Source organism: Lampris incognitus, chromosome 21 (assembly GCF_029633865.1).
Source record: "Lampris incognitus isolate fLamInc1 chromosome 21, fLamInc1.hap2, whole genome shotgun sequence".
Classification (NCBI taxonomy): domain Eukaryota; kingdom Metazoa; phylum Chordata; class Actinopteri; order Lampriformes; family Lampridae; genus Lampris; species Lampris incognitus.
In genome coordinates, this window is record NC_079231.1 from 26346026 (window position 1) to 26359414 (window position 13389).

Genomic DNA, 13389 nt, shown 5'->3' on the forward strand with positions numbered 1-13389 from the left:
GGTTACAAGGGTGGGGATACCTGCAGTCACTGTATTGGTTATAAGGGTGGGGGTACCTGCAGTCACTGTATTGGTTATAAGGGTGGGGTACCTGCAGTCACTGTATTGTTTATAAGGGTGGGGACACCTGCAGTCACTGTATTGTTTATAAGGGTGGGGTACCTGCAGTCACTGTATTGGTTATAAGGGTGGGGACACCTGCAGTCACTGTATTGGTTATAAGGGTGGGGACACCTGCAGTCACTGTATTGTTTATAAGGGTGGGGGTACCTGCAGTCACTGTATTGGTTATAAGGGTGGGGTACCTGCAGTCACTGTATTGGTTATAAGGGTGGGGACACCTGCAGTCACTGTATTGTTTATAAGGGTGGGGTACCTGCAGTCACTGTATTGTTTATAAGGGTGGGGGTACCTGCAGTCACTGTATTGGTTATAAGGGTGGGGTACCTGCAGTCACTGTATTGGTTATAAGGGTGGGGACACCTGCAGTCACTGTATTGGTTATAAGGGTGGGGTACCTGCAGTCACTGTATTGGTTATAAGGGTGGGGACACCTGCAGTCACTGTATTGTTTATAAGGGTGGGGGTACCTGCTGTCACTGTATTGTTTATAAGGGTGGGGTACCTGCAGTCACTGTATTGTTTATAAGGGTGGGGTACCTGCAGTCACTGTATTGGTTATAAGGGTGGGGATACCTGCAGTCACTGTATTGTTTATAAGGGTGGGGACACCTGCAGTCACTGTATTGTTTATAAGGGTGGGGTTACCTGCAGTCACTGTATTGTTTATAAGGGTGGGGTACCTGCACTCACTGTATTGGTTATAAGGGTGGGCCACCTGCAGTCACTGTATTGGTTATAAGGGTGGGCCACCTGCAGTCACTGTATTGGTTATAAGGGTGGGGTACCTGCACTCACTGTATTGGTTATAAGGGTGGGGACACCTGCAGTCCCTGTATTGGTTATAAGGGTGGGGGTACCTGCAGTCAGGTGAGACTGAAGCGGTCACTTAGATGATGATGAAACGCTTCTGTCATTAAATGGTGTGTCCAGATGGACTGGTTCAGCCCTCAGAGATGGCCTTCCCTGGATTATTGAGCATGCCTGGAGACATTAATTGGAGAGTTGGTAGACTAGTTGTCCACCTGAAGCATCGCCACGTCGTCATCATGTTTTAATTCTTTGTCTTGTGTGAGCAGGAACATACGTATGTGCTGCTGGACTAGTGTTCATCCTATCTGGGCAAAACTTTCCACGGTGGTGTATGGAAGACCAGAAAGTGTCTTCAACTATGGTAAAGACGATAGCAAGTATTACGTAACCTGATGGATAAAATAACAATTTAATGTAGAAAAACCCCGATTTTAGCATCAAATATGAAAAACTCAACCTTTTAAACGTGCTCCCGGGTGCCAAAGAAATAAGCTGTAGACAAGTAGTCTGAACAAAGTTTCCAAGAAACTGGTAATCAAGGATTAGTATTGATTTATTGTTTTTAAGGAAGAGGGAATTTCAGGAAGCTCTTCCTGTTTACTCAGCCATGGAGCCTGAGCCCTCAGCATCCGCCATATTTATTCCATAATCTGCTGTAAGCGACTGCTGAGTCAATGGCAGTTTTCAGTTTTAGTCGTATGACATGTTGATGGTCAGGATGGTGTTTTGTGTTTGCAGCCTACAGTTGTCATCTCTGGAGGGGTAGCAGCCTGGTGCTCGTGGTACTCCGTTTTCCTCGATGGGTGTGATTTCAGCCATGAAAGGATATCTCAGCTGCTGAGCAAGACGATGACGTAAATGAGGAGCAGACAGATCAGAATGAGGGTGAAGTTAACAAACAGCTCCTGCAGGTTCCTTTTGGTCTGTGGGGTCACCTCCATCTGAGAGGCCCGGCGGATCACCTTCTTGGTCATGTGCTGCACTCGCTCCATGGAAACACCGGGCTGGATCACAATGGAATGGGTTAGAACGGAGACAGTTGGCTTGATTGGTTTTTGAATCAAGTTTTACTTGCTGTAACTGAGACATGACTTGAGATGTGGTTAGCAAACAAAAGCAAGGAGATGTACTCGGCTGACCATACACTCATGTGAATGCTGTAGTTTACGATGTGCTAACTCACTGTCAGTGGTGGAATGTTACTAACTGCATTTACTCAAGTACAATTTCGAGGTAATTGTACTTTACTTGAGTATTTCCATGTTATGCTACTTTATACATTTACTCCACTACATTTCAGAGGGAACTATGGTACTTTTTACTCCACTACATTTGTCAGCTTTAGTTACTAGTTGCTTTGCAGATTTAGATTATTGATACGAATTATAAATCAACTAATAGTGATGTACTTTTATAGGCTAAGCTACCCAGCAGTATATACAGTAATTGAAATTAGCTCCACATTTACCAGCTGCATCATTAATGTGATTAACACATTAATGAATCAATAATTGTAGTCCAATAATATGATATATGATTCTGAAATGGGCCATTCTGCATAATGAGTACTTTTACTTTAGCTACTTTAAGTATGTTTTGATGCTAATACTTTTGCAAATTCACTAAAGTATGATTTTGAATGCAGGATTTTTACTTGTAACAAAGTATTTTTACACTGTTGTATTGCTACTTTTACTCCAGTAAACACTCTGAATACTTCCTCCACCGCTGCTCATTGTCGTGTTGGTTGGCTTGGACTAGCTTGAGCTGAATGCACTTGAGTTGAATTCAGTTAAAAGTGATACACAAAAGAATAAGTAAGTTAAATAACCAATATGATGGCGTCTGATTAGAGTCTTCTCTTCGTTCCTCTTCCCGTCCCACTCAGCGAGGACCACAGACGGGGCGAGATGGCCGGAGTCTGTCCAGTGAGAAACAAAAAGAGGAAGAGTTCCACTCACAACATTAGTCGTGTCCCATCCATCTTTCAGCAGAGCCCGACTGAATATTTGCCAGATATTTATGATTTACTTCATATGTTGATGGATTGGGTCATAGGTTGGACAGAATGAATAAAACAAGTCATGCGCTCATCCTTTAGAAGAACAGCGACAGTTATGAGATGAGTCTACACGTGCGGTGTAATGCCCATAGCGACGACAGAAGGATTATTATTATTTTATTTAAGAAAATAAAAATGGTTCACAGGCATATTCTCTCCTTGAACAGCTTGTCTACCAAACTTGTAGTTTTTATTTATTTAACTGTTCCCCCCCCCCATCCCTTTTTTTCCCAAATTGTATCCGGCCAGTTACCCCACTCTTCCGAGCCGTCCCGGTCTCTGCTCCACCCCCTCTGCTGATCCGGGGAGGGCTGCAGACTACCACACGCCACCTCCCATACATGTGGAGTCACCAGCCACGTCTTTTCACCTGACAGTGAGGAGTTTCACCCGGGGGATTTAGCACGTGGGAGGATCACACCATTCCCCCCAGTTCCCCCTCCCCCCGAACATGCACCTCGACCGACCAGAGGAGGCGCTAGTGCAGCGACCAGGACACATACCCACATCCGGCTTATATATATATATATATATATATATATATATATATATATATATATATATATATATATATATATATATATATATATATATATATACAGTGCTGCTTGAAAGTTTGTGAACCCTCCAGACATGGTCACTGTTTTTGTAAAAAACATTAAAATAAGCTTAGTACACATACATCCAAATCCCAATTTGTAAAGCACACCTTCCAAATAATGGACACAAACACAAAAAGAGATATATTTTCATTATTTAATTCAACAAAGGTGGTTTATTTCACAAAAACTGAAAATGTAACATGTGCAAAAGTATGTGAACACTTGTATTAGTAGCTTGTGGCTCCTCCTTTTGCAGCCATTACTTCAACCAAACGTCTTCTGTAACCACTAACCAGTCTCTCGCATCTGCTTATGGGGCTTTTTGCCCACTCCTCCTTGCAGAACTCAGCCAGTTGAGAGAGGTTGGAGGGACATCTGGTATGTACCAACTTCTTCAGGTCTCGCCACAACATTTCAATTGGATTAAGATCCGGTCATTGACTGGGCCTATCCAGAGTACGAATCCTCTTTCTCTGAAGCCATGCCTTTGTAGCTTTGCTGGAATGCTTTGGGTCATTGTCTTGCTGCATAATCCATTTTCGTCCCAGTTTCAACTCCCTGACTGATGGCAGGAGATTCTGGTCAAGAATTTGTTGATATGCCGGAGAATTCATGGTTCCTTTGATAATATGGAGTCGTCCAGGTCCAGAAGCAGAAAAGCAGCCCCAGACCTTCACATTTCCACCACCATGCTTCACTGTTGGGAGGAGGTTCTTTTCTTCATATGCAGTGTTGGCTTTTCTCCAAACATGTTGGTTTTGATTGTGACCAAATAATTCTATTTTGGACTCGTCTGTCCAGAGAATGGACTTCCAGAAGGCCTCTGGTTTGTCCAAGTGCTCTCTGGCAAAGTTGAAACGGGCAGCTTTGTTCTTTTTTGAGAGCAGAGGCTTCCTTCTAGCAACCCTCCCATGAATGTCATGGCTATTCAATTTTCGTCTGATTGTAGATGCATGCACATTTGTCCCAGATGCTACCAGAGAGGTGTGCAACTCTCTAGAGGTGATCTGTGGGTTGGCCTTTACCTGATTTATTATTTTTCTGGTGCTTCTGGGTGATAGTTTTGATGGGCGTCCACTTCTAGGCAGAGTTGCTGTCATGTTGAAGGCCCTCCATTTGTAAATTATTTGTCTTACAGTGGATGGATGGAGCTGGAATCTTTTGGAGATGGTCTTATATCCCTCCCCAGACTGATGGGCTGTCACTACCCTCTTCTTCATGTCCTCGGATATCTCCTTTGCTCTCGGCATTGTTGATTTGTATGGGACCACAGTGGTTTGGTTGGTTTCCTCTCTCTTTTAATTAGTGCAGGCCAAACCCTTTCCCAAGGATGTCTCATTTCATTGGTCTGCTTAAATGATTAATTAAGCACCCAAATGTCTTTCACCCGAGTCTGTTACCTGCTTGACTTAACCAATGCAGCTGGGGGTTCACTTACTTTTGCACATACACTAATTCCATGTTTCCTGTAGTTTTTGGGCTACTTAAACAAGTCCCACTAAACAAGTACATGCAACTGATAAACATATATCTGACATTTCATACATAAAAACAGGTGATGATAAAATAAGAAAATCATGGTAAAACAACAGAAACATCTAAACTGCTCAAGGGGTTCACATACTTTCAAGCAGCACTGTATATATATACATATATACATATACACACACACACACAAATATATATATAATTCTTTATGAGACAGTACAAGCCTGTTTCATGCCATAAGTAATCATCAGCTGTCAATAAAGCTACTCGAGGAAAGGACAGTGTGGGAGTGCAGGAATGAGGAGATGGAGAGATCGAGTCGAGTCAATTCCGTTTACTCGCCACACAAAACGACACCGATACAGCACAGTCTCTCCTGGCAACCAGCTAACCAAGCGCTAGGCTGCTGCAAACATGGCTCAACCCCGGAAACTCTGAGCAGTGCCTACGTCAGCACTCTAAACGTCTTCCTTAAAGGAGCAGCAGCCCCCGGTGAATCTATCCTCCATTGTGTATCACCACACAGCCGCCCCCCCCCCCCCCCAGAATTCACCATCACGAAAAAATGCAAAACAGTAATGTAACACAACAGTACTCAATGAAACACAAACAGCCAACAGTGAAACGGTGAACGTCTTGGGGGGCAGACCAGGCGGCCAAAACGGCTGCGCTGAACGGGTATGGGGGCAGGGGCGGGGACAGGGGCAGGGGACAGACACGGAGCCCGGGCAGGGGCCAAGGCTGGGCTGGGGGCCCAAGAAGGGGGGCATCCACGCCGCGGGGGCAGGGGCCTTTCGACCGGCCCACCCAGGTCCAAATGGGCAGGCTTAAGACGGTCCACCAAGACCCGCTCCAGCTTGCCCCCCCATGACCACCACAAAGTTCTTAGGCTTCCAGGACGTGGAAGAGCCCGTCGTAGGGGGGCTGCAGGGGGGTACGGTGGCTGTCGTGGCAGATGAAGACGTACCTGGCTGACAGCAGATTATTGGGGACATAGGACTGAGGGAGGCGGTGGTGAGATGTAGGGATCGGAGCGAAAGTGTTGGCACTGTCCCGGGCCACAGCCCGATGAGAAGCTGCTGACCAGGGGGCCACAGCATCTGGGGGAAAACTCCCCCGGGACACGCAGCGGCTGGCCGTAAACCAGCTCTGCATACGAGGACTGGAGGTCTTCCTTGGGGGCAGAGCATAGGCCGAGCATGACCCACGGGAGGCCATCGACCCAGTTGCTGTCCGTGAGGCTGGCACGAAGAGCGCCCTTCATAGACCGATGAAACTGCTCACAAAGTCTGTTGCCCTGCGGGTTATACGCTGTGGTGCGGTGGAGCTTCACCCCCAGCCCCTCCACGACTGCAGTCCACAGCTTGGACATGAACTGCAGGCCCCTGTCAAAGGTGAGGTCAGCCAGTGTGCCAAAACAGGCCACCCAGGACAAGATGCCCGGGCCACCTCAGTAGACGTGGTCGATGACAGGGGGAAAGCTCCTGGCCACCTGGTGGTCCTGACCACCATGGTGAGAAGGTGAGTGAATCCATGGGAGGGGGGCAGGGGGCCCACCAAGTACACATTCACATGGACGAAACGCCTCTCGGGCACCAGGAATGGCGCCAAGGGGGCTTTGGTATGACGGTGTACCTTGGACCGCTGGCACGCCACGCAGGAGTCAGCCCAGTCCTTGACATCCTTCCTGAGGCCGGGCCAGATGAACGTGGCCCCGACCAGCTTAGTGAACGCCTTCACACCTGGGTGGGAAAGGCCATGGATAACGTCAAAACACGGTGCCACCAGCCGGTGGCACCATGGGGTGGGGCTGGTCCATGGAAACGTCGCAGAGGAACGTGGCATTGGCGCTGTCAAACAAAACATCCTCCAACCGCAGCCCCATAGTGGCCATCCGATAGGCCTGAATGCCTGCGTCAGCGGCTTGGTCTGCTGCCATGGCAGCATAATCAAGTCCCAAGTGAACGGACTCTGCCACCGCCCGGGAGAGGCAGTTGGTGACCAAGTTGTCCTTGCCAGCCACGTGCCGGATGTCCGTGGTAAACTCCGAGATGGCAGAGAGCTGACGCTGCTGGCGCCCGGACCACGGCTCAGAGGTCTTGGCCATGGCAAATGTCAGTGGCTTGTGGTCGACGAAGGCAGTGAAACGGCGGCCTTCCAACAGGAACCTGAAGTGTCGGGTGGCGAAGAAGAGACCCAGGAGCTCCTGGTCGAAAGTGCTGTACTTCCGCTCGTTGTCTTTAAGCTGTTTGCTAAAGAAGGCAAGGGGCTGGCAGGCGCCGCCCACCCACTGGTCGTACACCGCCTCGACCGCATAGTCCAGAGGCATTGGTCGTGAGGGCAATCGGGGCAGTGGGGGACGGGTGCGCCATCCAAGCAGCATTGGCCTTGGTGTCGTCGAAAGCTTTGTCCATCCCCGGGGACCAGTCTACCTCGCCCTTGGCTTCCTTGCCCCACAGGGCCTCGTACAAGGGCCGCATGTGGTGAGCTGCCTGGGGAATAAACCTGTTATAAAAGTTCACCATGCCCAAGAACTCCTGCAGGGACTTCACAGTGCGGGGGCGTGGAAAACTGGTGACAGCATCCACTCTGGTGGGAAGCGGAATGACTCCCTGCGGGGAGATACGGTGACCGAGGAAGTCAATGGACGACAGGCCAAACTGACACTTGGCTGGGTTGACTGAGTCCAATCGCAATGAGCCACTCGAACAACTGCCGGAGGTGCGTCTGGTGCTCCTCTGTGGAGGTGCTGGCCACGAGAATGTCTTCCAAGTAAACAAACAAGAACGGCATATCCCGTAGCAGAGTCCATCAGCCGCTGGAACATCTGTGCTGCCCCCTTGAGACCGAAGGGCTCGAAGAGTCCAAATGGCGTGATGACTGCTGTCTTGGGCACGTCCCGAGGGTGGACTGGTACCTGGTGGTAGCCCCGCACCAAATCCACTTTGGCAAAGATGGTGGCCCCCACCAGGTGGGCAGAGAAGTTCTGTATGTGCGGGACGGGGTACCGATCAGGGGTTGTGGCGTTGTTCAGGCGACGAAAATCGCCGCAGCGGCGCCAACCGCTGTCAGCCTTAGAAACCATGTGCAGGGGGCGTTCCATGGTGGCAAACTCCTCCCTGGCGATCGCGAGCTTAGCAGTGTCGATGTTCCGTGCACGTGCGTAGACCAGGGGGCCGTCTGTGGCAATATGGTGCTCCACGCCGTGCGTGGCCACCGCTGACGAGAACGTAGGTGTGGTGAGGTCAGGGAACTCTGCGAGCAGTCGTTGATACGTGTCTCCGGCGGCGAGCATGTTTGACAGACCGAGCGTCCCTGCACCTCCCAGTGTGCACGGGTATGTAGCGAAAGAGACAGCATCGATCAAGCGACAGTTCGTAACATCCACCAGCAGCCTGAAGGCGCACAGGAAGTCCGCGCCCAGGAGGGGAACCGACACCGCGGCCATAACGAAGACCCAGCCGAAACGCCGCCTGCCGAAACACACCTCCACATACCTGGTGCCGTAGGTACGTATGGGCGTGCCGTTCGCGGCATCCATCGGGGGGCCTTGACCGCCGGCCATGGTGTCCGCGGCCGATGCAGGCAGGATGCTACGCTGAGCGCCCGAATCGACCGGCAGCCGCCGGCCAGATGAGGCGTCCTTGGTAAACAACAGCCTGCTGTTCTCGCCGGCGCTCATAGCTGCTATTGAGCGCCCCCTGGCGTTTCCCTGGACGCTGAAGCTGCATGGCGGGCGACACTGCTTGGCCCTGGAACCAAACCTGTTGTGGTAATAACACAGCCCGCTGCTGTCACGCTGGCGGCGGGCAGCCACCGCAGCCGCGGTGCCCGCTGCGTCCTCCAGCGACGGGGGCGAGGTCTGGGTGGGGAGCACCGCATGAACGAACTGCTGCCGGTTGGCGAGGGAAATCCTGTCCGCTTCCGCACCCAGAGCGCGGTAGTCTTTGGTGGAGGAGGGGGGGGGGGAGCTGGCTAGCGCTGTGCGGGAGCTACCGCAGAAACATGGGTGAAAATGAAGGAGGGGTCCGCCGAGCCCAAAACGGCCAACATCTTCTCCAGCAGCTCGGAAGGTTTGCTATCGCCGAGTCCGTTGAGTGACAGCAGGCGACCCGCCTTCTCCATCTCCGACAGCTGGAAGAGCTGCAAAAGGAAGCCTTGATGCGCCGTGTTTCCCCACAGCCGGGGGGCTTCCAGTAGCCCCATAGCTCGGGCCGTGGTCCGGGCATCCAACGCCGCCACCACATGGAAACACCTCGTACCGTCCCGCGTTATTCCTCCCAGCTCCAACTGGGCTTCAATGTGCTGAAACCATGGCCGGGGACGGTGCTGCCAAAACTCGGGCAACTTCCCCGTCGCTGCTGAGATGCTAGCGCTAACATGAGCCGTACCGTTAGCATCACTCGGAGACGGAGCGGTGTCGTCATCGCTTTGGGTCGACATGTTCGTTGTCAACGTGCGGGGTCACCAATGTGGGAGTGCAGGGAGGAGGAGACGGAGAGGTCGAGTCGAGTCCATCCCGTTTACTCGCCACACAAAACAACATCGATACAGCACAATCTCCCCTGGCAACCAGCTAACCAACCGCTAAGCTGCTGCCAACATGGCTCCGCCCCGGAAACTCTAAGCAGTGCCTACGTCATCACTCTGCATGTCTGCCTTAAAGGAGCAGCAGCCCCTGCTGAAGCTACCCTCACTTGTGTATCACCACAGTACCATCTACTGCCTCGTCATACACATCACGTGCACAATGTCCAGTGGAGAAGGGAGCGGCGCAACATACAAAAATTCAAAAACACGTGATCGCCAACGGTCCAATGGGGGGGGGGGTATTTGTCTATTGTCATGATTTATTTATAATTTTATAATGACAATATAGGTGTTTATATCGATGTCTGTAACTGCTGGCCAGTTCATTCCTGTTATTCAATGTGGACATTTCTGGTCTGCAGAGGATAACATATTGTTCAGTTAGACACAGATTACACATTTTACTAGTGGGTGAATGTGTTTTCTTCTTTCAGAGGGTTTTCCAGGTGGTTGAATAATTAATGTTTCTGTCCGCCAATGACCAAATATAAGGGCTTAAACAGGTGACGTTATTTAAACGGCTGTTTGTTGTAAAGTAGCAGCCGAACGACTGCCTCTGTGAACCAACAAACTACTTCCAGTGTACTTACAGTATAGTGTTATGAAGTTACAGTACCTTGTTATGAAGTTAAAGTACATTGTTATGAAGTTAACACACAGTGTTATGAAGTTACAGTACAGTGTTATACATCTACAGTACAGTGGTATGAAGTTACAGTACTTTACGAAGTTAGAGTAGTGTTAGGAAGTTACAGTACAACGTTATGAAAATACAGTACAGTGTGATGAAGTTAGTGTAAACTACTAATAAGACACGTTAGCCCCTAGCTAACGGGTCTGGCCCTTTAGCCGAGCGGTTAGTGACGCCTCCTTGTGGTGCAGTACACCCCGTATCGAATCCCGCACCGGGCAAGAAAATAACCCGTTACTTTAGAGTACAATGTTATGAAGTTACAGTACATTGTTATAAAAATACAGTAAAATGATGCTACCGTAGTGTTATGAAGTTACAGTACAGTGGTATGAAATTACAATACACTGTTATGTAGTTACAGCACAGTGGTATGTAGTTACAGTAGTGTTATGTAGTGTTGTGTAGTTACATCACAGTGGTATGTAGTTACAGTAGTGTTATGTAGTTACAGCACAGTGGTATGAAGTTACAGTAGTGTTATGTAGTTACAGCACAGTGGTATGAAGTTACAGTAGTGTTATGTAGTTACAGCACAGCGGTATGTAGTTACAGTAGTGTTATGTAGTTACAGCACAGTGGTATGAAGTTACAGTAGTGTTATGTAGTTACAGCACAGCGGTATGTAGTTACAGTAGTGTTATGTAGTTACAGCACAGCGGTATGTAGTTACAGTAGTGTTATGTAGTTACAGCACAGTGGTATGAAGTTACAGTAGTGTTATGTAGTTACAGCACAGCGGTATGTAGTTACAGTAGTGTTATGTAGTTACAGCACAGCGGTATGTAGTTACAGTAGTGTTATGTAGTTACAGCACAGTGGTATGGAGTTACAGTAGTGTTATGAAGTTACAGCACAGTGGTATGAAGTTACAGTAGTGTTATGAAGTTACAGTACAGTGTTTAAGTTACATTACAGTGTTGTGTAGTTACAGCACAGTGTTATGAAGTTACAGTACAGTGATATGCAATAACAGTAGTGTTTTGTAGTTACAGCACAGTGGTATGAAGTTACAGTAGTGTTATGAAATTACAGCACAGTGTTATGAAGCTACATTACAGTGGTATGAAGTTACAGTAGTGTTATGAAATTACAGCACAGTGTTATGAAGCTACATTACAGTGTTGTGTACTTACAGCACAGTGGTATGTAGTTACAGCACAGTGTTATGAAGTTACAGCACAGTGTTATGAAGCTACATTACAGTGTTGTGTACTTACAGCACAGTGGTATGTAGTTACAGCAACAGTGTTATGAAGTTACAGCACAGTGTTATGAAGTTACAGTACAGTGTTATGAAGTTACAGTACAGTGATATGCAATAACAGTAGTGCTATTTAGTTACAGTACAGTGGTATGAAGTTACAGTAGTGTTATGAAATTACAGTACAGTGTTATGAAGCTACATTACAGTGTTATTTAGTTACAGCACAGTGGTATGAAGTTACGGTAGTGTTATTTAGTTACAGTACAGTGTTATGAAGCTACATTACAGTGTTATTTAGTTACAGCACAGTGGTATGACGTTACAGTAGTGTTATTTAGTTACAGTACAGTGTTATGAAGCTACATTACAGTGTTATTTAGTTACAGCACAGTGGTATGACGTTACAGTAGTGTTATTTAGTTACAGTACAGTGTTATGAAGCTACATTACAGTGTTGTGTACTTACAGCACAGTGGTATGTAGTTACAGCACAGTGTTAAGAAGTTACAGTAGTGTTATCATGTTACAGCACAGTGGTATGTAGTTACAGCACAGTGGTATGTAGTTACAGCACAGTGTTAAGAAGTTACAGTAGTGTTATCATGTTACAGCACAGTGGGTATGTAGTTACAGCACAGTGTTAAGAAGTTACAGTAGTGTTATCATGCTGCAGCACAGTGTTAAGAAGTTACAGTAGTGTTATCATGCTGCAGCACAGTGTTAAGAAGTTACAGTAGTGTTATTTAGTTACAGCACAGTGTTAAGAAGTTACAGTAGTGTTATCATGCTGCAGCACAGTGGTATGACGTTACAGTAGTGTTATTTAGTTACATTACAGTGGTATGACGTTACATTACAGTGATTTGAAGTTACTTTACAGTGGTACGAATTACAGTACTATGTCCTGTCTTTACAGAGAGTCATGGTTCCTACCTTTCAGAGGAGTGTAGAACCGACTGATGTCTCAGACAGCAACGCTGGATATGTGATAGACAGCAGACTCAGAGCAGAATGCTTTACCAGAGCTGGCCAGCATTGGGGGAGGAGGGAGGGAGGGAGGGAGGGAGGGAGAGACAGTCAGAGAGAGAGAGAGAGACCCAAAGAGCTATAAGTTGCCATAAAGCAAGGGACAGTGAGTGACAGTCACTTGCCACACGTTGTTGCTGCTCTATTCAGTGGCAGTATACTGGTTTTGATTTGTACCGTGTTTCTTTGCTGTATTGTTTGTTTTCAGTAATGTTTTCCAATTATTGTTGAGCTTTTTCAATGTTTAAACCCGTGCTATGGCAATATGTACTGCATTACACCATGCCAATAAAGCCACTGGAATCTGAATTTGAATTTGAGAGACACAGAGAGACAGAGAGACAAGAGAGAGAAGAGACAGAGAGACCAGAGAGACAGGCAGACAGACAGACAGACAGACAGACAGACAGACAGACAGACAGAGACAGAGACCGGGAGACGGAGGGAGAGAGATGAGAGAGAGATAAGAGAGAGACAAGAGAGACAGACAGACAGACAGACAGACAGACCGGGAGACGGAGGGAGAGAGATGAGAGAGAGAGAGAGAGAGAGAGAGAGAGAGAGAGAGAGAGAGAGAGAGAGAGAGAGAGAGAGAGAGAGAGAGAGACAAGGAGAGACAGGCAGACAGACAGACAGAGACAGAGACAGGGAGACGGAGGGAGAGAGATGAGAGAGAGAGAGAGAGAGAGAGAGAGAGAGAGAGAGAGAGAGAGAGAGAGAGAGAGAGAGAGAGAGAGAGAGAGAGAGAGAGAGAGAGAGAGAGAGAGAGAGAGAGAGAGAGAGAGAGAGA

At 48.1% G+C, this 13389-nt stretch overlaps 1 protein-coding gene across 1 annotated transcript; it reads right to left on the bottom strand.

Annotated features, from left to right (window-relative positions):
* Positions 1 to 1437: 1437 nt before the first annotated feature.
* Positions 1438 to 12607, bottom strand: LOC130131693 (cardiac phospholamban-like). Its single transcript, XM_056301476.1, has 3 exons — positions 12507 to 12607; positions 2765 to 2854; positions 1438 to 1937 (listed from the first exon to the last, which is right to left on the bottom strand). Exon 3 carries the CDS (start codon positions 1923 to 1925, stop codon positions 1764 to 1766), a length of 162 nt encoding a protein of 53 aa, XP_056157451.1. The 5' UTR covers positions 1926 to 1937; positions 2765 to 2854; positions 12507 to 12607; the 3' UTR covers positions 1438 to 1763.
* Between the last annotated feature and the right edge of the window lie 782 nt (positions 12608 to 13389).